General features: G+C 39.5%; 3 protein-coding genes across 13 annotated transcripts in view; 2 read left to right on the top strand and 1 right to left on the bottom strand.

Moving 5' to 3' along the window:
* Positions 1–8560, top strand: part of Myoz2 (myozenin 2) — a 25616-nt gene extending 17056 nt beyond the window's left edge. Inside the window, exons 4-6 of the mRNA XM_034500552.2 lie at positions 340–469; positions 1036–1219; positions 8158–8560. Of these exons, the coding sequence (XP_034356443.1) occupies positions 340–469; positions 1036–1219; positions 8158–8392 (549 nt within the window). The 3' untranslated portion in view covers positions 8393–8560. The remainder of the gene's footprint in view (positions 1–339; positions 470–1035; positions 1220–8157) is intronic.
* On the bottom strand, positions 1226–24025 carry LOC143442126 (uncharacterized). 9 transcript variants are annotated; one of them, XR_013110112.1, is made up of 4 exons: positions 23763–24025; positions 22889–22956; positions 22402–22542; positions 1226–6239 (listed from the first exon to the last, which is right to left on the bottom strand). XR_013110112.1 is itself a non-coding variant. In XM_076933210.1 (3 exons), the coding sequence occupies exons 1-3, from the start codon at positions 23981–23983 to the stop codon at positions 6109–6111; spliced, it is 420 nt and encodes a 139-aa protein (XP_076789325.1). In that variant the 5' UTR covers positions 23984–24025; the 3' UTR covers positions 1226–6108. The 9 variants fall into 9 exon arrangements, 3 of the variants coding, with proteins under 3 accessions (XP_076789325.1, XP_076789326.1, XP_076789324.1); XR_013110111.1 differs by lacking the exon at positions 1226–6239 and adding an exon at positions 21014–21414; XR_013110110.1 differs by lacking the exon at positions 1226–6239 and adding an exon at positions 21014–21375.
* Usp53 (ubiquitin specific peptidase 53) overlaps positions 23992–24326 on the top strand; it is a 54231-nt gene continuing 53896 nt past the window's right edge. The window contains exon 1 of one of the 3 annotated variants that reach the window (XM_034500257.2): positions 23992–24326. The gene's annotated coding sequence lies outside the window, so the exon portion shown is untranslated. The other 2 variants (XM_034500259.2, XM_076933207.1) reach the window with 2 other exon arrangements.

The raw sequence follows: 24326 nt of genomic DNA, 5'->3' as shown, positions 1-24326 counted from the left end.
TTGGTCAATATGCTTTCTTCTATTATATCGGTAACTATTTTTAAATTAAGCATATTACTCATGGTGAGGTTACGGATAGAAATCAAATAAATTGAGGGGAAGCTCTATGGTGCCTTGTACACAGCATTACTCGGTTAATTTTGTTTTGTTGTTGTTCAGTGGACTATAGACTGATATACACGAAAGTTCTCATTGAACTGCTCAACTTTATTACCATGTAAATTACTGAGGTCCTGAGTGACAATATGGTAGCATTATGTTTACTTTCTCTGTATACAAACGGGGGCTTACATTGCTCTTACTGTGCCTAATAGTTTAAATTTACTTTTGAAAACACAGCACAATATTGCCATGCAGAATGGGAGAATTGATGGAAGCAACCTGGAAGGTGGCTCACAGCAAGGCCCCTCAACTCCTCCCAACACTCCAGATCCACGAAGCCCCCCAAATCCAGAGAACATTGCACCAGGTAACTAACCACCTTCAAATGCAACAGTAACATTTCTATGTATTTAAAAAATACTACTCCTTTGAGGTTTCACTAAATGGCATTTTGTTCATAAGTTTAGCATAAATGTAACTAAGTTTAACATAATTTTTTAAAATATTTACAATAGTTATATATTGTTTCAGGTGTCATTCCTTTTAACAGTTTTTATTTATTTATCCTTTTTAAAATAATTATTTCTGACTCTAATGTAAAATAACAAAAGGGCACATTTAAAAATAATAGTTTTACTTAAATGTAAATTATAGTCAAGGAAAAAAATAACTTGATTTGGAAAAGCAAATAATTAAAATAATAAAAGAATACTTATTATTAATAATAACAATAATAATGTGTCTTCTTTTTTAGATTCCTTAATTTTAAAAGGTTTTTAAATATCTCCACTTCAGTTTGCTCCTTTCTGGTGACTCTTAGAAAGGGTTCCTCACAAACTTACCCCAGCAAGAAACACTAAATGCAGGAAGATGTGAGTTGGCATTTAGTACCTGAATGGCACTCTGTTCATTCCCTTTGCCCTGTTTCCAAAGGATATTCTGGACCACTGAAGGAAATCCCTCCTGAAAGATTTAACACGACGGCCGTTCCTAAGTACTACCAGTCTCCCTGGGAGCAGGCCATTGGCAGCGATCCGGAGCTCCTGGAGGCTTTGTACCCGAAACTTTTCAAGCCTGAAGGAAAGGCAGAACTGCCCGATTACAGGAGCTTTAACAGGTAACTCAGTTATCCAGGGTGACTCAGTGGATATGTGAAACACGACTTTCCCACTACCGTAACAGGAATCGAATTGTCTGAGAAAACCATCTTCGATTCTGAGAAAAGAATCTAAGTAGAAACTTAGGCATCTGCTAAATCTGAGTGGACACATGCACTATTACTAAACGTTTTAACTAGTCAATTCACTGGGGTCTGTACAAAAAAAAAAAAAAAAAAAACTTCATAAAAATAATGCATTTTTAAAATGTTACCGTTTATCTGCATATTTCTATTTCTCCATTTTGTGTGTGTGGCGGGAGGGCAGTTCACATGCTGGGGTGCACGTGCGGAGATCCGAGGAGAACCTGCAGGGGTCTGTTCCCAGCTTCTACCAAGTAAGACCTGGAAATCGAACTCAGGTCATCAGGCATGATGGCAAGGGCCTTTACCTGAAGAGCCATCTTGCTGACATAATAGTCATTTTTTTTTTAAGTGATTGAAAAGCTATGAGGATAGTCAATTATCCTGAAGACCAAAAAAAAAAACAACAACAAAAAAAAAAACATTAAAACCTAAACCCATTATTTGATGCCACTTTCCTGGGGTAGGTGCTCACTGGTAAGATACAAACATAAAAGGTAGAAAAGCTAAGCAAAACTGAGCAGTTTGGAGCTCGGGGAGGGCGGGAACAGATTGGGATTTTCCATGTAGAAGCCCTGGTGTCTACTCCAGGCTTCCAGCTAGAAATTGCAGACCTGTTTCTTTGGAGTAAAGGCAGACAGCAGACCAGCCTTCAACAACCTCAATGTGGCTCTGCCAGCAATGTCAAGCTGAGCAAACGCCATCTCCTCTCAGTCACAAAGCTGTCACCACAGCAGTCAGTCCTCACGCATGGCACAATCTTAGATTCAAATCGTCCCCACCATAATTAAATTTCTGTCCATTTTTAACTATGATAAAACACAGAGTATAAATTTGACAACTTTAACCATTTTTTAAAAGATATACTGCTTGGGCCGTGCATGGTGGCACATGGATTTCTGGGAGTTCCAAGACAGCCAGGGCTACACAGAGAAACCCTATCTTCAACAAAAACAAAAACAGGATGTATTTCTTTTACTTTATATGGATGAGTGTTTTGCCTGGATTTGTGTGTGTGTGTGTGTGTGTGTGTGTGTGTGTGCACGTGCACACCACATGTGTACATGGCGTCCTCAGAGGTCAGGAGAGGGCATGAGGTCCTCTGGACCTAGAGTAACAAATGGTTTTGTAGCACCATGTAAATGGTGGAAACCTAGTCACCTGCAAGAGCATAGCATCCTCTTAACTTCAAAGCCTTCTTTCCAACTCCTTCCTTTTAATCATGTTAAGGTACTGGCCAGCAGTGTTCACTACACTCACAATGCTTGTAACCATCACCACTGTCTCCGAGAGACGTTTTCTTGTAAGACCAATACTCCTGCATCCATTCTGAACAATGATTCTTACGTTCCTCTTCCCTCAGCAATCTACTTTTCATCTTTATGATTTTCACTACTCTATATATTTCTTGTAAGTAAAATCATATAGTATTTGTCTTTTCAGACTAATTTAGTACAATGATCTTTACTTTAAATTTTACTTTGTGTTTCTATTACAATAAAACTCAGAATACTGACTCTTTCCAGGGGCAAGAGGGTTTAAGATTTGGCAGGAGTGTATCTAATGTTCCACAGTAGTTTCTAATATGTACAGTTTTTCCATGATGGCTTGTTATATGTTATGGAAATTTAATGTTTTCCTGTATGTGTATTGTACTGAGAAATAGAGAAGCTCTCAGCTTAACACTTAGTGACATTAGACACAGCTGAAGAAAGAACTGTGATATGACATAGGACAATGTTCCAGCTGAAACACTGAGGAAAAAGAAACCAGAGAGCACGGGAAACAGAGGTCACATGTGCAGCCATGCCAGTCTGTGAGAGCAGGAGCCCGGGGAGGAGTTGGACAGAAGCAACATGGAAGGACTAATGGCCAAGACCTTTCCACATTTGAGACAGAAGCTTCAAAAACACTGCGCAAGTCAAGAAGAGTGAGCAAGTCAAGAAGAGTGAGAGAGGTTTGACGTCCTGGAATTAACGTTTCTCTTCAAAGAAGTAAAAGCAAGTTGATTTCCTGACTGAAATGATGGAAATCACACAAGAGCACCTAACATCACGATGTAACTACCAATCTGTGATTCTACATCCACTGAAAGTACTCTTTCAAGGTCAAGGTTATATTTAAAGTTACATACACATTTTCAGACACAGACATTTTGTTGACCCCTATTAGATAATCAGACAAGAATAATAAACAAAGTTGCTATTATTCACATAAGCCATATTGTGCTCACACACATTTAAAAGGAGCTACGGAAAAATCACCAGAATCAGTTAAGTAAATGTGGCAGGAGTACAAACTACAAAGTCAGCACAAAATACACCCGGAACAAACAACTAGAAAACAAGTAATATTAACAATACTCATGTCCTGCAATCTCTGATTCTGGTGTGTTTCTTTGTGTATGTTTTATTTTAATTTTTAAAACTTTTTCATTTAAAAGTTCTCACATGGACAAAGTAACCCCAGTAATCATCTCTACCTGTGTAAATTCAACAGGACAAAGGCCCTTCATTGTATTAGTAAGGATATAATCCAGTCATTTAAAAGAGAAGTTCAAATTATTTCCCAGTATAAAATGGGCTCTTTCCCCATTGTAGGTCGACACAATTTTATTTCTTCAAACTACTAATGATTTTGAGAACATAATTTGACCAAGAATTTAGTTACTCAACTATTATGCATACATGTTTCAAAAGTAAAATGTGGTATTGTTTCACTCTTATATTTACTAAATTATTCAACATGTTACTACGTTGAGACTTTATTCTGATATAACCTTTTCGTTTTTGTAAAACAAATGGCAAAGACACACAGAGGAGAGGGAGGAAGAGAGGGAGAGATGGATTTTCACATGTCTCAAGTCCTTGCAAGAAGTGAACTACTACAGTTTTTTGCCCCATGTTCTTCGGCATAATCATCAGATATTAATAAAGGGTAAGATGCAGCTGATAACTCTCAGTGGTGAGAATGATCAAAACAAAATGGACTCCCAAGGATAATTACAGTCTCAAAATGACCAAGATCTGAATGCAACCTTTGGTTCTTTATTCATTTTGTATGTATTCAAACTCCATGCTACATACAACACATGGGCAATGAACTGAGAGCAAGGAATTGGCTGGTTTCGCTTCAAATTGCTGTGTGATCTTCTATACAACAATCAACTTAATGTTCTCATCTGTAGAACATATTCTGTGATTAAAGTGCCTTTAAATATAGCACACTAATTTGCTACTTGATAAAATGATTTATTTTTTATTTCTATGCAAGCATTTTGCTTTGTAGAAAAATTAACCGTTATTATGAGTATATTATGTATCCAATGCTATTCATACATTTTTATATCATAATCCTATCAAAAGAAACAAGAAAGTATCAATCTGTGAATCTGAAAGATACAGGCTTATTATTCACTATATAGGAGACATAATATGAAAACCATTTTAACTCAGACCTATTTCTGAAAAGTTAGTATTATGAAAATTATAGATACATAATTATGTTTTTAAAACAACATTCAAGTCTTTCCACTGGAATTTTCCCCTTTCTTTTCTTTTTAATTTTTTTATTGAATATTTTATTTACATTTCAGATGTTACTGCCTTCCCCCATTCTCGCCCCACACACACCCATAATTTTTGCTCTACCAGCTTGGACTAAAGTTTGAAAGTATCCCCATGGACCAAAAATGCCTTACAGGGTGTCTCCTACTCTGGATGCTAATGTGTGCTCCTTCAGTCCTGCGGAGAGGGTGAGAGAGCCCAAATCAACAGGATGTAGTTTCAGACTTGCCAAAGAAAAGAAAACTTCCTTTTCCAAACAGCAGCCTCCACTGGCCCTCTGGTGAGAGCTAAGAGATGGACAGTGGAACCAAAGAAATAGTGTCCTTTACAAAAAGAAGAGTGCTCACAGTACCACAGAAAAATGAAATGCAAGTGGTTAAAAAGAAAGAAAACAGCACACTGAGTGCTAAAGAGGCACCCGGGGGCAGGGTGGGGGCTGAGAAGCTCCCTCTGAGATTCAGAAAACATTGTCAGGCTTTATTTCTGGAATAAATAAAGTAAAATCACTTGAGCAAATTCAGCTTACTTCAGAGATGTTCAACTCCAGCCTCCTTAATCTAATGATGTAGCCATTCTTAAAATCCCAGGAATGGATGTTTGTGCAGGGTCCCAGGTAAAATAGCCATGCTTGGTTCAGTGGCTCTATTGTTCCTATCTTTAAAACAACAACAATAAACCAAAACAAAACAAAAAAAAACCCTTTTATTTATTTATTTTTATTAATTGGTTATCTTATTTATTTACATTTTGAATATTGTCCTTTTTCCCAGTCTCCCCTCTGAAAACCCCCTATCCCATCTCCCCTCCCCTTTGCCTCTAAGAGGGTGCTACCCCACCCACCAACCCACTCCTGCCTCATCCCTCTATCATCCCCTCAAGCTGGGGCAACAAGCCTCCACAGGACCAAGGCCCCTCCCTCCCATTAATGCCAGATAAGGCCATCCTCTGCTACATATGTAGCTAGAGCCATAGACCCATCCGGGTATACTCTTTGGTTGGTGGTTTAGTTCCTGGGTGCTCTGAGGGATCTAGTTGGTTGATATTGTTGTTCTTCCTATGGAGAATCCCCTTTACCTCCTTCAGTCTTCCCCTAACTCTTCCATTGGGGTCCCCATGCTCAAATGATGGTTGGCTTCGAGCATCTGCATCTGTCTTAGGTGCTGGCAGAGCCTCTCAGGAGACAGCTATACCAGGCTCCTGTCAGCAAGCACTTCTTGGCATTAGCAACAGTGTCAGGATTTGGTGTCTGCAGATGGGATGGATCCCAAGGTGGGGCGGTCTCTGGATGGCTTTTCCTTCAGTCTCTCCTCCATTTTTTGTTCCTGCATTTCCTTTAAACAGGAATGATTCTGGGTTAAACATTTTGAGATGGGTGGGTAGCCCTATCCCCAACTGGTGGCTGTGCCTATCTAGTGCAGGTGGTCTCTTCAGGTTCTATCTCCACTCTGTTGGGCATTTCAGCTAATGTCATCCCAGTTGGATCCTGGGGGCCTCTCACTCCCTGGCATCCGGGACTTTCTAGTGGTTCCCCCCAGTCCCTACCCCAACTATTCATTCTATTCATTCTCCTGACCCTCTGGACTTCTCTCCAGTTTATTCCCAAATCTGATCCTGTCCCTCCCCCTTTTATTCCTTCCTCCTCCTCTCCTCCCTCTCAGGCCCCTCCTTCCCTCTACCTCCCATGATTATTTTGTTCCTCATTCTAAGTAGGATTGGAACATTCACATTTTTGTCATCCTTCCTGTTAAGTTTCAATATGGTCTATGAGTTGCATCGTGGATATTCTGATATTACTTCTCTCTCTCTCTCTCTCTCTCTCTCTCTCTCTCTCTCTCTCTCTCTCTCTCTCCTCTGTCTTTCCCTCTTCCCCTCCCATTTCCCCCCTTTATGTGTTCTCACTGTGGGAAAGTGACCCCAGGTCCTTGCACATACTAGGCATGGACTCCACTACTGAGCTCCAGTTGAAAATCGGTAATAAATTGGGACAGGGGGCTCTGTATTATGTTACCAAGACTCTCTGACGAGTGGATTTAAATGGTGCTCTTCCTCCTGGGCTATAAGGTCTGCAATATTCTAAGTACCATGCTTTACTTTTCTTCATGGCTCTGTATTTCTTCCCTAGACAAATCCCCCACAATCGGCCTGTAACCTCTCTTGCCTCCATTTGCAAGTCTAGAAAGACAGGTCTTCTTCCTTTCCCTGAGCTTTTCAGAATTTTATCTGCCTTTGATTCATCTTTCCAGTGGACATGCTGTTATGCGTTAGTCAAATTCTAATGGCTAACCTCGCCTTCAGAATGTAGTTTAAATGTTGGGTGTGTGTGGTTATTTTTTTTTCTAGAGAAATATTCCTGAGGATTCAAACTAAAGTCACTGAATACTAGACCGCTCACAGCATCCCCCTCTTTGTATTCGCTGCATAGCTCATCACTGTTAGATGTTTTATTTGTTGTGTCTCCTTCAGGACACGAGATCTGAAAATAGACTGTCTACATTGTTCACTTAGAACTGTGCCTGGCACTGGATGAGTAAACAATGCCTGACATAAAAAAACAAGCTAGAAATGCATGAGAGACCTTGTATGCAATAGCAGAGGTTAGATTTTTATTCAGAAATTAAATACGGAAATTTTGAAATTTTTCTTTGTTTGGGATTACATTTTAATTACAACATCTCACCCTTCCCTTTCCTCCCTCCAAACTCTCCCATATATCCTTCCCTGCTCTCCTTCAAACTAGTTTTGCAAAAGTGAAGATAGAAACATAGACAAGACACATTTCTTGCCTTCAAAGAGTTTGGAATTCACAGATGACCTCAAGGAAATGATAATCTTAAAAACAGAAACGAACAATAAAAATTACCGTACATCAAGTACAAATGGTTCATAGAGACAACCCGTACCACAGGAATTTGATGAAGCAATGTGAGCTGGGATTGTTGGAGGGAACACAGAGCTGAGACATCATAGGCATTAACAAACAACAAAAAGCATAGTGGCAAGAATTGGTGTAGTGATCCAGGGATCAGATTTGTCCAAATCTGATTAAAAACAGGCTTCATAATGATTTGGCATTTATCTCTTTTACTGTCGACACATGGACCTTTGATGAAAATGCTTGATTCTGAGGTCCCAAACATCAGTTGAAGACTATAATAACAAGTCCATAAAGTTATGAGATCATTTGCATTACCTCAAATAGAATTGAATATTAATTACTGTTTGCCTTTTTTGTTGTTGTTGTTCCCACAGGGTTGCTACTCCATTTGGAGGTTTTGAAAAAGCATCAAAAATGGTTAAATTCAAAGTTCCAGATTTTGAACTACTGTTGCTGACAGATCCCAGGTTCTTGGCCTTCGCCAATCCTCTTTCAGGCAGACGATGTTTTAATAGGACACCAAAGGGGTGGGTTTCGGAGAATATTCCTGTTGTGATAACAACGGAGCCTACAGAAGATGCCACTGTACCAGAATCAGATGACCTGTGAATAGGAAGCTGGGCACGCCACAGAAAGTTCTGCATATAAAAGCTGCTGTTGGTCTACTTAGTAGCAATGCCATTTGAGTTCCCTGTTACTATAGCCATTCAATAGCAGTTACGTACATTTCATTTTATGGCATCTAATTTGAACTGAACAATTAAATTCTTGTTTAAAAAAAAACTTCTAAGTCCCTTGTATTCATTCAGAACTTCATTTTCACATTTAATGTCCTCTTTTAAGTAAGCTAGCCTTTTTACTGTGAGGTTCAGATGGAAAAGAGTTAGCTAACACAAGTTTTCCTTGTCTCAATGAGTTCTCCCAGAAAATTTACATCAACCCTAGAATCAAAGTATACAGGAAGATATGTAGGGTTGTTGAGGATTTTGAGACTGTGAGTCAAGTGAGATGATCTACAGATGTCACTGCTGAAGAGGAGGGCAACAGCACAGCTGGGTATGCCTCCTCTTCAGCTGTTAGTAGACTTATAAATGCCCCCTCTCTCTATCTATATATTACATTTTAAATTATTAACATTCTTGAGTTGAGTTATTAAATTTATTCAGAAGTAAGTAAGAGGACGGAGAGGGGGTGACCCAGAGAACAGAACCTAATTCTATAGCAGCTCTATTAGCTAATGGGTTCTTTGAATTCAGGTTCCCAAAATCTAAATGCAATGTATTGATTAGGGGTATCTATACATATACATTTTAGAAGAGAAATAAGATGTAATAAATATATGAGCAAATGTATAAAATTTGGATTGGTAGCTTTTTTTGAGTTGGTTAAATATTTGATTTCTAGTCCAATCCAAATCAAGTACCAGCAAATTACATACAGTAAAATAAAATGAGGTTACAGAGTACAAAAGGTTCTCACAGCAAAGTAGCACACGTCTACCGCAAGACACGTGAGTACACTGGCTAAAATATACTCAGACTAACGTGTTAAAGCTCTGTCCTACAATAAGCACGACAAATATGCAATGTGGAGCTTGTCAGCACCAATTTCTTCCCATTTTAATTTGGTTAAGACATCTGTGAGGGGGCTGGGGAGGTAGCCCAGAGGTAAAGAGCAGTGGCTGCTCTTACAGAGGTCCCGCCCGTGTTCAATTCCCAGCACCCACATGGCAGCTCACAACCATCTGTAACTCCAGTTCCAGGGGATCTGATACCCAACACAGACATACATGCAAGCAAAACACCAACATACATAAAATAAAAATAAAGTGAAAAAAGGTGTCTGTGAGAGATGGGGTTACAAAAACCTTGACTAACATGCATGAGGCCCAATGTTTAAATCTAAGCACTGAAAAGTAGTAATAATTTATATAGAATAATAATATTCATTATTGATTTAGGGGGAATTTCGGGGGGGGGGGGAGTTCCCATCTCTAATCCCAGGCTGAGAAAGCATAGGAACACACTTTCTCAAAAGAGAGAAAGAGGATAGAAAAAAATGTTGTGGTAGATATTCACAGCAAATAAGGAACATCTCATCTGTAGAAAATTCTGCCATATTAAATTTAGCTAGGAAAATACAGAAATAATGAAAACATCAAGCAGCAATATTACTACACATATTTACAAAAGCATGTGCAGATAGTGCAGGAATTGGTGATTTAATTATCTTCTATGCCCACAGAGAAAAAAATCTGTCTCACTATGTAGACCAGGCTGGCCTCAAACTCAAGAGATCCACCTGCCTCTCCTTCCCAAGTGCTGGGACTGAAGGTGTGAACCACCACCACACCCAGTGAGAAAAAAAGTCAGATGTTAGTAAAAAATATACTCCTTAGAAGTAATGTCAAAATATTATGTTTATACATATAATCATTGTAGAGATGTGAATAATTTAAAATGTATTTTAAGTTTTATTTTATATTTATTAATTTTATTTATAAGTTCTGAAGTAACAACACAACGTTGGCATCTGTGATAAGTTATCAGGTTTCTACCATACCACATTTCTGTTCAGCTTAACCTTAAAAATCAAATCATATTCTCCTCTGTATTTTTGTTTTATCACCACTATTGAGTCACTATTTTAATGAAATTGAAATTATCATATTATACCAGTTAAGTCCCAATTTCTAATTTATATGATCATAGACATTTTCTCTCAACCCCTAAAAGTACAGCAATTAATTGTGTCAATTATAAAGCATTATTCCCTAATCTCATAAAGGTTTTTCAATTAAGAGACTGTTAAGTGACCTTTTTAAAGATTATGTAGGAAATGAAGAAACAATCCTCTATTCAATATTATGTTTCTTCCATTCCTGGAAATGTCTATGAACTCACACTCAGCTGACACCTCAGAAATGCCAAAATTTCACTCTGGTTGCTACGCAATTTAAAATTCAAAAGGAATTTTGAATGGGTTTTTCATTGACCCAAAAAGCAGCTAGAGTTTTTCAGAGTTCAGAGAAAAATAACAGTCTCTTTACAAGAGCAGAAAAACTGTGGTATTTTTCCATGGAATTTGTAAATGTGGAATATGGAGAAAAGAAAAAAAGCAAAAGAATAAAAACAACATTTGTTGATGAACCATTGAATGTCAGACTTATACACTACTTCATAAAAGCAATTATGTTTTAGTAATTATCCTGTATCCCAGGTATTATAAATGATCTCAACTTTATGAAAGAAACATCCTCAGATAGCTAATATGACCTCTTAATTAGCCTTACCTACAAGGGATAGAATTGGGTGCCTCTGGCCCTAAAACACATACTCTAAGTACATGTGCCTGTTATTTCTTTCAAATAAAAATGGAAAGCATTTTATTATATTTAGATAAATATGCTTTGTTAGAGTTAAGCAGTTAATATCTCATCTTTATTGCTTTATTATACCTAAAGAACAATGATGTTCAAACAATTTTACATCATTCCATTTAGATAAGTATTTTTTAAAGTTTCCTTTATTTTTTGTCAATTATACTGATAAAATGAATAAATTTTGTGTCCAACGATGTATTAGAAGAAACTGAACTTTCAGACTGTGTCGAAAGTTGAACTATTAAAACATGCAGCATGCATGTTATTTATAAGAAAGACAAAGGCTTGCCCAGGTGAAACCTGCTTATCCCTGACCAGTGTACTCCCTTTGGATCTGCACGATCTCTCTTTCACTCTACCCCATGGTAAAGGAGAGTAAATGAGGGGGAAAAACCCCAGTGAAATAGCCAGAAAGACACCGTCTATTGTAGCAATGCACCAGAACTATTCTTTCTAAAGAAAATGTTTAGATGAAACTCTTTATAATTTCCATTATATTGTCCACATTGATTCCTGAGCTCTGAGAGAAGGGTTGTGACAGAGATGTCCCATGTAGGGCTGAGAACTCTTAAGTCTTTTATTCTCTGTTTGTTGACCAATCGGAGTCTCCATGTTAATTGCCATCTACTGCAAGAAGAAGCTTCTCTGACTATGTTTGTTGAGTGCACCAATCTGTAGTTATAGCAATAAGTCATTAGGGGTCCCTTTAATGCTATATCTTCTGACAGAATAATAGTAGTAGGTTTTCCCCTAATTAGCCCTAGTTAGCCACAAATTTTTGGTTCCATTGGCAATGTCAGATAAGGGTTCTGTCTCTTTGAATGAGCCTCAAATCCAGTTGAAAACTGGTTGGTTACACTCATAACATCTGTGCCTCCATTGCAGCAATGGGTTTATCTCACCAGGTGGGTTGTTATTGTAGCTTGCAAGCTTGACAGGTAGGTGAGATTGCTGATTTCTTTTCCCTAGTAGCATGAATAGGAACTCTCAGCCCCGTGAAAGCTCGCCAGTATAAATGAAGCTTCCGGTTGAGTGCCAGCTAGATTTTCCCATGTTCTATGGCTCAAGTATGTGGTATCTTTAGCCATAGGTTCTTACTGCCAAATTCTGGAGGGTAACTAAGAGCATTGGCAATAGCCTGTAATGTTTGGGGGCACTTATGGGAGTCATTTGGTCAAAAGTTTAGAAAGAGGCAACCCACTTTGAAATAGGTCATTTCACTTGGTAGTGTATGGTGTCTAACTGGGGTATTGTAGTATTGTTCCCCCCCCCCCATTATAAGATAACTCCATTTAAACCCCATATATCTACAATAGGTTTCCATATGGCTTTACCACAATACCTTTAGTTCTCCCTTCCCATACTTCCTCTTCTACCCTGCCCTCCCATCATCTACACTATTTTATATCATTCCTACCCCCTTTATTTTACTGTATTCTATATTCCCTTCCTTAAAATATTTCCTCCTCTCCAATAGCCTAATTCCTCCTCTCCAATAGCCCCTTACTAGTTTCCTAACCTCTGTGGGTATTACAAATGAAAAGTAGTTGTTTAAAGTTTAAAAGTTATCATACGTGTGTGAGAGAAAACATTTGATGTTTGTTTTTCCCAGCTACCATACTGGGGATGACTGTCTCCAGTCACATCCATTTGCCTAAAAACTTCATTTTCCCTAATAGCAGAATGTTAATCTATTGTGTGAACATACACATAAACTTGCTGGGGACATTTCATTTTCAAAATACAATACCTTGGGGCTGCATCATAAAACACATTAAATTTTTGGTACAAAGAAAAATGATCATGTTTTTAAAATGTATATTTAAGATATTAAGGATGGTGATTAATAACAATTATCAGACTCTGTTGGACTATACTATATACACAAAGTCATAGCCTGATGTATAAGTGTTCTCTTGTTTACAAAGATAAAAATATTTTACATACAGAAATAAGCAAAGATTATACTCTGATGGTTAATATCGTCAACTTGACATGATCTAGAATCATCGAGGAGACAAGCCCATGGACATACCTGATGAATTTTCTATACTGGGTTAATCAAGTGGGAAGACTTACCCAAATGTAAAAGAAGTACCAGGCTAGGCTGAGGGCCTAGCCTTATCTAGGGGATAAGGGGATAGCTAGCTGAGCACCAACATTCACCTCTTTTTGCTTCCTAATTTTGGATGCAAAGTGACTACCCACACTATGTTACCACCACTATGTCTTCCTCCCTGTGATGAACCATACCCCAATTGAGCACAAATCAATGCTTCCTTCCTTTCTTTTTTTTGTTCATTGCTAATTTATTGTTATTATTATTATTATTATTCACTTTACATCTCACCAACTGACCCCCTTCCAGTCACCTCCTCCCACAATCCTCCCCTTTTCCTCTGAGCAGGTGGGGGTTCCAATGGGTATCCCCCAACCCTAACACATCAAGTCTCTGTGAAGCTAGGTGCATCCTCTTCCACTGAGGCCAGACAAGACAGCCCAGCTAGAAGAACATATCCCTTATACAGGCAACAGCTTTTGGAGCTCCCGTTCCAGTTGTTTGAGACCCATATGAAGACCAAGCTGCACATCTGCTATGTATGTGCAGGGAGGCCTAGGTTCAGCTTGTGTATGTTCTTTGGTTGGTGGTTCTGAGAAGTTCCACCCAGAAGCTGACTCAGATAGATGCAGACACCCGAGCCAAACAGTGGATGGAACTTGGGGACTTTTATGGAAGAACAGGAGGAAGGATTATGGCCTTTAAGGGGTTGAGAACTCCATAGGAAGACCAACAGAGTCAACTAAGCTGAACCCTTGGGACTCTCAGAGACTGGATCACAAGCCCTTCCTTCTTAAATCACTTTTATGAGGTACCAGGGGCCTGCATGGCCTTATGTGAACTGGTCTGAAGCGGGGGGTGGGGGGTGGGGTGGGAATTCAGTAGAGGATTTATTGCTAAGGCTCCTTTTTCTCTTGCCCAGAATCCTTGCTTCTTGCTGGCCAGGCAAGCAGGAGTCTTGGAGCAATTAACTTTTAGTGAACCAGGAAAAGAAAGTCATGCTCACAGAAAAACTTTCACACAGGTAATATGCACAGAAATATACGTACTTGCACACACACACACACACACACACACACACACACACACACACATTCACTTTTTTGTTGGGCCCAACCACCTGTCTCATCAACTTACATATTTACATGTATACACCTATACTTACAAATGCATATATAAAGTTGGTAGATGGAGCAAAAGCCCCCATGAGAAAGTTCCATTGAGTAAGGGCCAATGCAGAAAAAAAATTACTCATTCTAGATGAAAAATAAGTTCCAACCTTTATAACTCAGAGGAAGAAAAAGCTTCTCCCTTTCTATTTCTATTAGTGGAAAAACTCCTAAAGAAAAAATCCCAAGTAAGAAGACATAGTCTCATGGTAAGAAGAAACCTGCTCTCCTCTCTCTGCTGTGCTCTCTGTGCTTTGCTCTCTCTGCTCACTCTCCTACTGTCATCTTTCCTAGTTCTTCTATTTCTCAGGATACATGATCACATAGTATTCCAAACATTCTTTTTCAAAAGTTCACAAATTTAAAACATAAATTCAAATCATAAATTGAACAAGAAGTTACAACAGAAATGTTTACATGAGTTTCCATTAAGACTAGTTATCTAATTAAACACTCATTATCTGTCACTAACTTCATAGGTTCATTAAAAGTTTAAGACAACAATTCTTATGTCATTAAGTTAGCAAGGTTTTGTCCAGAGGCAAATCATCTGCCTAATGTCTCATTAGTTTTGAAGTTTTGTATAAATAAATCCAGTTAATATTTTATCTTCTGTCTTAGCACCTACAATAAATTATCCATTCCCATTTTATGACCCCAGTTATCAGATAATGGTTTCACAACCAACCCAGAAGGAATGTTTTTCCTGATGGAAAATCTGTTTCAAACCTGCTTTCGACCCCCCTACAGTTCATCTGTGACACATGAAGGTTTACAGAGCTCTAATTAAAGCCCTTTCTATAAGAGCTCAAAATTACTAGTATAAATTTAGGAATTCTATAGAATCATTATTAAGAATTAAGAAATCATCTATTTTCCTACATAGCATTACTACAAGAGAATACATCTTCACTGATTTGCAGAAAATCTGCCCAATAAGGTGGGCTAAGCCCAGGGATCATTATACTCTTTAATAATATTAGGAAAAATGTAATAACAAGAACCAATCCTTAAATGAAATCTCTGAAGACTTTGCACATCAAGATTCACCCATCACAGACCATGCAATACAATAGGCTATTTTCAGAAAGTTATCTGTTACTTTTTGTCTCTCCTAGATGGCCTCTGACAATCAGGTATTTTGTCACAGCAGTGAGAAAGGTGACTTATACAACCAGGATATTATTTTGCCAAGTATAACCATAATACTGTTTTGCCTCTTGACAAAACCTTGCTAACTTAGTGACATAAGAATTATTGTCTTAAACTTTTTATGAACCTGTGAAGTTAGTGACAGATAATGAGTGTTGATAATGATAATGATAATGATAATGATAATGACCTGACGGCTGACTAAACAGAGCCACAGATCTGTCGGCTGACTGAAAGGGCTCCGATCTGTCAGCTGAGTAAAGCAGCGCCGACTCAAAGCGGCTGACAGCGCTGCTGCTGCCACTTTGACTTGCATTTGTGCTGGCGCCTGCTTAGGCTCTGGTAGTAGCATGCGCAGTGCACTTTGAAATTTGGCTCCAGCCCCTCCCGAACGGGGCATGCAAATGAGGTACCACTAGGGTACCACGAACCTGACCAATCACCCCCTCCTGGGCGGGGTATGCTGAGGTGTATGCTAATGAAGCACTGCAAATGGACCAATCGTGCACCTCCATGTGCTTTGCCCCGCTCAGGGCTGAGGGTATATAAACAGCCCGTTCTGGGCATTCGAGGTCTCTCCCAGAAATCTAAAAGAGCACTTCCAATAAAAGCTGTTGAGAAGGATCCGGTTTGTCGCGTCTTCCTTGCTGATCTGGGGGTTGGGGGGGGCACGACAGAGTGTTAGCTTAGAATCATGGAACCATAGTATTAGATATTACCTTAAAATACTTTAAAACAATCCCACTTCTAGAATGGAGACAAGATTAGTTCAGAAACTACTCACAAATCTAAAGTAAGATACCCACTGTCTTATTATCTTTCCTGTCTCCTTAACAAACACAATTATCACATGTTTACAAGCCATCTCTTCTGTTGACATCCTGCAAATAGCTCTGTATGAGTACTGAAACAGGTATCAGCTTACCCAATTTGCACATCAAATTTATGGACCATGGAAAAATAAAACTGAAAGTTTAATGTTAGTGAAATATGGAACCAGAGGGTGAAGTCTGTTTTTGTAATACAAGGAAGTTTCAGTTTTCTTAGTGAAATCAGTAACATGATGACATCAAACTGTTGTGATTTGCTTATGGTTTTAGTATGTCCCACAGAGGCTCCAGTGCTAGGATCTTGGTCCTCACTTTGTCAGTGTTAAGGTGGCAGAATCAAGAGATGGGGCCAAGCAGCAGGGTAATTTGGACTCTAAGAGTTCCTCCCTGAAATGGTATGGTGGTTTGAATATGCTTGGCCCAGGGAGTAGCACTATTAGAAGGTGTGGTCTTGTTGGAAGAAGTGTGTCACTTTAGGGGTGGGCATTGAGACCCGTCTCTTAACCACATGGGAGCCAGTCTTCTCCTATCAGCCTTCAGATGAATATGAGAAACTCTCAGCTAATCCTGCACCATGTCTGCCTGAATGCTGCCATGCTCCCACCCTGATAATAATAGACTGAACCTCTGAACCTGTAAACCAGCACCAATTAAATGTTGTCCTTATACCTTGGTCATAGTGTCTCTTCATGGCTATGTAAATCCTAACTAAGACAAATGAGATTAATGTAGTTTTCATAAGATGTCAATTCATTCCAGAGAAATCAGACTGTACAAAAGGAGCAGGCCTGGGGACTGAGTCTCTATTGCTTCTGGCCATGTGATCTCCTCTAGCCAGCTTCCACAGTTGTTATTCCATAAACCCAGAACAGGAACAGCCAGGGCTGCCCGATGTTTACTCTTGGCTTCCAAGACTGTAAGATAAACAAACATTTTTCCCTATAAAATACCTAACCCCAAATATTTTGTTATACAAATAAAAAATACATGAACCACAATGACTATTTTTCTAACTGCACAGGAATACATTTCTATTCTGTATTATGAAAAAGAGGAACCTTGCTTTGGTTAATAAAAATCTGTTTATCTGTGTCTATTATGTTTTGTAAAGAACTCTGGATCTCAGTCTGGTTGGTAATGATCACAGAGTTTTTATAATAGAATATCAAAATAAATCTTGAATAGTCAAAATAGTATAGTCCATGAAATTCTGGGTTCACTTTTAAGCATGTTTGTGTGTAATGAGTCACAAGGCATTCTATGTATTCTGGGCTCTAGTGTAAAATTCTGAAATCTGCTAGTAATTCTTCAAATTTTAGATGCCAACTTTGTTTTTAGTAACTTAAATAGTGTCTATTTCATTAAAAATTATTCTATTTTGATAGTTAATAACATAAAAGAATTTGACCCAGAACTACTAAAAAAGTAATTTGAAACATGAGCAGAACAAAAACCTATAGGGTTTATTTCACAGGAAGATGAAAGTCAACAACACAAGCCAAAAAAATTACAGATAGTTGTGTGTGGCGGTGCAATTTTTTTATTCCTAGTACTAGGAATCAGCAGATTCCTGTGTGACTGAGGTCATTCTAGCCTACATAGTCAGTTCCAGAAGAGAGACTCTATCTCAAAAAACAAAATCAAAAGCAAACTAGAAGCAAAAAATAAATAATTCATGAAGAATTCAGCCCTCTTGTAAATCTCTGCCATTAGAAATATTTATAATTCTCTGAAATATTACTGATTATTTTCCAATGATTTAATACTTTACTAGAAATTAAGAATTTTTTCCCTTGTCTTTTTCCTGTGAAGTAAACTTCAACAAGGAAGTCCAACTTGGAAGCAGTAGTGCCCTGAATATTTTTGTCATTTTTACAAAGAACTACACTCTCCAGGGCAACTTCCTTTGTATTTGGTATTCCAGCCAATGTGCTCTCAGCAAAAGACGCTGTGTTCCTTTCCTATTGTATTTCTTAAGAAACTATTTTACCTTCAGCAAAGCAGCTGAATACAAAATCAGTTCAAAGAAATCAGTAGTCCTCCTTTATATAAACAATAAATGGGCTGAAAAAGAAATTAAGGAGAGAATTTGTGTCACAATAGTCACAAATAATATAAAGTATCTTGATGTAACTCTAACCAAACAAGTGGAAGATCTGTATGATAAGAACTTCAAGTCTCTGGAGAAAGAAACTGAGGAAGATATCAGAAGATAGAAAGATTTCCCATGCTCATGGATTGGTAGGATTAATGTAGTGAAAATGACCATCTTATCAAAAGCTATCTACAGATTCAATGCAATTCTCATCAAAAATCCAACACAATTCTTTACAGATCTTGAGAGAACAATTATCAACTTCATATGCAAAACAAATGATCCTGAAGAATAAAAGAACTTCTGAAGGAATCACAATCCCTGACCACAAGCTGAACTACAGAGCAACAGTAATAAAAACTGCATAGTATTGGTATACAGATAGGTTGATCAATGGAATCAAATCAAAGACCAGAAATAAACCCACATACCTACAGATACTTGATTTTTGACAAAGAAGTGAAAACTACAGAATGGAAAAGGGAGAACATCATGAATGAATGGTCCATCAATGAATGGCTGTAATTGAGACCCATCCCCTGGGCAAGACCCAGTCTCTGACACTATTAATGATACTCTGTTATGCTTGCAGATAGGAGCCTAGCATAACTGTCCTCTTATGAGAGGGTCCACCTTGCAGCCAACGGGGATTCAGAGCCAGTTGTGTGAAACAAAGGAAGAAATACTTTCTCTAAACTGCAATCCGATGCACTGCAAAAGTGTAGTTTTATTTTTGGGTGGCACATTTTTTTTTTCCAGAGGCCGACAATGTAAGTACATTATGAATCAGTCACACGCGGCACACTGCATTTGCCAGGGACACGTCCATAAGATGACTATCAGGAAATCTGGGTAAATATAGTAAGGAAGACCTGCTTGGGAGTGGCACATTTTAGATAGGAACAGAAAAATGTTTCCTATTACTGATCATTTAAATATCTAACTCACTTTTGGTTTTCCAAGTTTAAGGGACCAGCTAGGGCATGCTTCTGTGTTGTTTTGTTCGTTCTTATATTTTACATGCTGTCCTTACTGGCTCGTTCTATCCTTTGTTTACCTTTGACCACTATTTTTTATGTTATGCTAGAATTCACTTCAAGTATTTTGTAGAGTGAGGTAAAATATAATAAAATGAATTTGGTTTGGTACTCATTAGGCCTTCAAAACTTGAGAAAACTTGAGAAGAGATTATTTTTAGCTTAAGAACACAAGTGGTATTTTCAACATGAAGTAGTGTCTTAAGAGAAATTGAAGATAAACTTCCATTGCTGTAAAGGACAAAAATAAGAACAGTAAGTGCATTCCTGGGAGGTGGACTGCAGCTCACTGTGATAGGACCTTAACAGTTAGAAAGTCAGGAAAAGGGAACAATGGATTCCCTTCCCTCAGTTAGGAGATAACAGATCACTATACAAATGAGAGTCTGGACCACGGGCATTCTTCAGAGAAACAGCACATAGCTTCTTGAAGCATCACACTATCAGGTGACACAGTATTGATAATCAAACCAGCAACACAATAGCCATAAAAATATGATGTAGGACTGAATAGTTACTTTCATCTGAAGCATTATCAAATGACATCATATATTATTTTTCATCCTAGTTTTTATAGATATGAAAATTAGAATGTTTCAAAGTAAAGTAGTGCAAGAGTATGATATTGGCTAAGGGGCCGATAATGTTTAAGCCAAAGAAGGCTGTGTAAGATGCCAGGGATATTGAACTTGACCTTTTTGTGTTTATCAAAATGTCCTGCTTCAGAGGTTGGGCATCCAGTGAATAGTCAACCCTTAACTTCTTTGAAAGGGGAAAGATAACTCTCAGGGACTCTTTCTCACCTTATTCTTTTGGACCAGTGACACTAAATACCAAAGGACATTGCTGCAGTAGTTTCCAGTGCACATCTATACTGCTTTGCAATCAGAGAAAAAGGGCCTTTCCTGTAAACTCTATGAAGCTGGAAAGGGGTTAGAACCACCCCATACTAAAGGTAAAAAATCCCACCTGGGATTATGTCCATGCTATGACTGAGTGGAAAGATTTGTTACTAAGAGCAGGAGATTTTATTTGGAGTTGGATGATTCTTTGTAATGGGAGATGATCTTGTCCTAGGTAGTTTAGTAGCATCCTTGTTTCCAAATATCACAACCAGAACTGTTCTAGCCATCACCACGTGTCCCACAGGAGTATAGAGAAAATAAAGTCAAATGTCCTAGTTGAGATGTACACAGGAATAAAGAATATAAAATCCAGGCTGGCAGGAGACACCAAGATTGTTAGACAAATAGAGATCATTTAGGGATTTGTAGGCAAACATTTTGGATTTTATTTCCTATAAATGATAAACCACTGAACAATTTTAAGTTGGGAACTAACATGAATCTACTCTAAATAGGCTACTTTGATGGCTTATGTGAGAAATGGATTTAATACCATGAGAATATGTCCCGGCCCTCTGGGCAGTGAACAGGGGACTGGCGGGACCACCTGGAAGAGAATGGGGGGACAAGAGATACGAAGAACGGACAGCAAGTCAAGAAGTCTGATTAAGTTGACAAATTTTTATTGTTCCCACACAGGTTATATACTCACAGAAGCAGGATATGGGGTAAGGGGGTGATACAGGGTTGCTTTGTCTCTGGGGAGTACAGGTGTTCTCAAGAACAGGATGTTGGCTGGGTGAAAAGTTCAGCAGAAGGAGACCTTATAATTTATAGTAAGCTATATTGTAATTTAAAGTAGGTTGAGGAAGGGCAGCAAGAGAGCTCAGTAGGTAAAGGTGCTTGCTGCCAAGCCTGATGGCACAAGTTCCATCCCTGGGATCCACATGGTGGAAGGAGAAAACCAACTTCTACAAGCCGTCCTCTCACCTCCATGCACGTGGTATATAGCATGTGCACACACTACACAAATAAACAAATGGAAGAAACTGTCTTAAATCCCTGTAAGTGAGAAGGAAAAGCTGATGAGGTAGGAGGAATGCCATGAAAGGATTGTTACAAAACCCGAGGTGTATGTGGAGGAAATAGTTTTGACTAGATTGTTCCATGAGGCTCATCTCTGAGTCATGGTCTGAAAAATCTCTTCTACTTAGCTTTAGTTTCCCCTATAACTCTTGGTCATACTCCAAACTAATCGTACCATTCAAGAACTTACAAGGACTCCCATTACACCAACCCCACGCTAGCCTTATTTTATTTTGAATGGGCACATTTCTTCACACATCTCCAGTAGCTCTAAGTTTTTGCCTAAACAGCTTTCTCTGTTCTAACATACAAAATCAACTAAAACTTATCATCCCATTCACTAAACATGTATTTGTTAAACACTGGTGCCAGATACTTAATGGTTGGAGCCTTTCTCCTGATTCTCTGAAGCACAGAAAAGGAGAGAAAAGTCTGGGGTCAAGGCAGGTCAAGGTCTGTTGGCAGATTTCCTGGCCTGCTGAGGCATAGAAAGAGGAGGGGCTGAGGATTCTGTTGACCTTGGTGGAAGAAATAGGGAGGGCTTGCCTGGGAACAGCAAACTGTTTCTGTTAGCTTGTGGCTCTGCTTCCAAGGTACTGGTATAAAAAGGTTACGAGAAATACACTCGCTGCTGGCGTGGTGCTGACCTGCAGCCCTCCCGTGGCTGTCTCCTCCATCTTTTTTTCTAGCTTTCCTATAATCAGCCTCACTTCCCACTCAGAGGACTGTTCCACTTCGTACTGGCCAGACTGGTACACTTAACTATGCCCTAAAACTTCAGCGAAAAAATATAGTTCCTGCTCTTTGGGGCTTAGCTAATATGCAATCATTTGTCAGACCCCCTCATGAATGTTTTTATAGAAAAAAGATTTCACCTAGCGTTTAATTTTGCCTCATTCTTATTTAGCTGCTTTTTCTCCATGCCACATTTCACCCTACTCCACCCCATCAGCCACAACTTACCACACCTATGGCTATTAATTACTTCCAGGAACTACTGGATCCCAGCTCCTCTGGACAGAATGTTGCTATTCCTACCAGTCATCAATGGCAGGAATTTAGCCACAGGGTAGAACATTCTTCAGTCTGAGTTATAATCAATCCCTAGTAACAGAAAGAGGTGTGCTGGTACTAGGAAGTTACCTGGACTTCACCTGGACGATCTAGAGTATTCTCTGACACACCAAAGCTCCTCCCTTTTATGAACCCTTAACCAATGAGCCAACAATGGTTCCTTCATAATTTAGCTCTGTTCACTCAGGGACTGTTTGAATCTAACCCCCACCAACATAACAACTCTCAAGGAGGAACAGGAATTCTGAGAGTTAATATAACCACACTGTGACCTTCCTAACCACATTTTTTTTTTCTGAGAGCAAGGCATTCATTCAAATCATGCTATGATAAGAAGAGTCTGAAGCAAACATGAAAGAACAGGACATTAACATACCAAGATCTGGACTGCCTGCTCCCACGTCTATTTTTTGGACATAGTTAAGGCACTCATGTGAAATACACCTGAGAATACACAATACAGTTGAAAGGTTAAGTCCATGGTGAGGAAGAGGTGACATAATATATATTAAACAAAACCTCAAAACAGAGTGCTGTGAATTAAGGGTCCATAGGGAGAAGAAAAACGTTTAAAGTGCATTAGAGGGATAGCTGCACAACCAGGAGGAAATAGTGTGGAACCAATTACTTTAAATTCCCAAGAGCTGGTTTCCCCGCCTCCCTCTAGTCCAGATTTTAATGTTGAGGACAGTGTCTATACTTCCTTCTTTCATGTGGTAAATACTCAATAAACTCTCAGTGATCCCGTCTCAAGCACAATAACCTCACTGCATGTCACCAAACAACTTCTAGGGTTTCCTCACGTGATTTCTTCAGGTAAACGTTAAGAGTCACCTTTGAGTTTATCTAAGTCTACTCCTATCACTCTGTTCTACTCATACCAGCTTTGGAGATGTCTTCCAAACCTACATCTACTTTTTGTGACATCTTCATAGTCAGGATTTGTTTTCTTTTGTTTTTCCTTTTTAACTATCAACCCAAAGTTTTTCAAATAAAGGCTAGCCTGGTTCTCAGCAGCAGCAGCAGCTTGCAACTCAAAACCTGGTCCAAAACGAGGAAAAGATGCTGCCAACATTTCTGACAAATATTAACTGGGTCAGCGCGGTTATTAAGACGTTCATTTTATTAGTGGTCACGAAACTCCCAGTTAGGGAAAATACATTTACGCCAAAGGAAACCAACCGTTCAACTGCAAACAAACGGTACCGAGTCCCGCGGGGCGGACCAAACAGTGGCTGAACCCACAGCACCTCGGCTCGGTTCCTGGAGCAACCGCACTCAGACTGCAAAGCCGCAAACCAAGGCGGGGAACAAACAGCAGGACGACCGCGTCTGCTGTGGCGATCAGTCGCTGTCCCCAGCACACAACGCGGCCCAAGGATCCGCCACGTCCTTCCTCACATCCCGCCCCGCGTACCACCCCCGCGTCGGGAGAGCCCCGGTCCTGCTCTCGCGGGATCTCGCGCCTCATAGAACCTCGCGGAAAGGGAGCATTACCCGCAGGAAAGCCGGGAACTCACGTGCAGGGGCGGGGCGCGACGAGGAGGCGGGACCGGCGCTTAGGGGCGGAGCATCCTGACGCGAGAGAGGGCGGGGTCCAGAGACCTGTTGATTGCAGGTGTCACTGCCCAGACCGGCCCCTGGGTCTTGGGCGTGCGCGCATGCTCTGCGCGAGTCTGGCGGCTGAGAGCGGCGGTGTGGCCGGCTGTCTCTGTGCGTGTCGGTTCGGCTGTCACGACGTTGTGGGTGTCGGCGCGAGGCGGAGCCGGGCCAGAGGGACTGGAAAGCTACGGCGCCGGGAGGTAGAGCTTGGG

The sequence above is a fragment of the Arvicanthis niloticus genome, chromosome 4, assembly GCF_011762505.2.
Source record: "Arvicanthis niloticus isolate mArvNil1 chromosome 4, mArvNil1.pat.X, whole genome shotgun sequence".
NCBI lineage: Eukaryota > Metazoa > Chordata > Mammalia > Rodentia > Muridae > Arvicanthis > Arvicanthis niloticus.
This window is presented reverse-complemented; position numbering and strand designations above follow the sequence as displayed.

Coding starts and splice junctions, on each gene's coding strand:
- LOC143442126 (XM_076933209.1), bottom strand. CDS start 23,983: ATGAGGCGCGAGATCCCGCGAGAGCAGGACCGGGGCTCTCCCGACGCG. Junction 22,957..23,762: donor GCTCCAGGAACCGAGCCGAG/GTGCTGTGGGTT, acceptor GTGTATTCTCAG/GTGTATTTCACATGAGTGCC. Junction 21,376..22,888: donor AGCAGGCAGTCCAGATCTTG/GTATGTTAATGT, acceptor TTATTTGTGTAG/TGTGTGCACATGCTATATAC.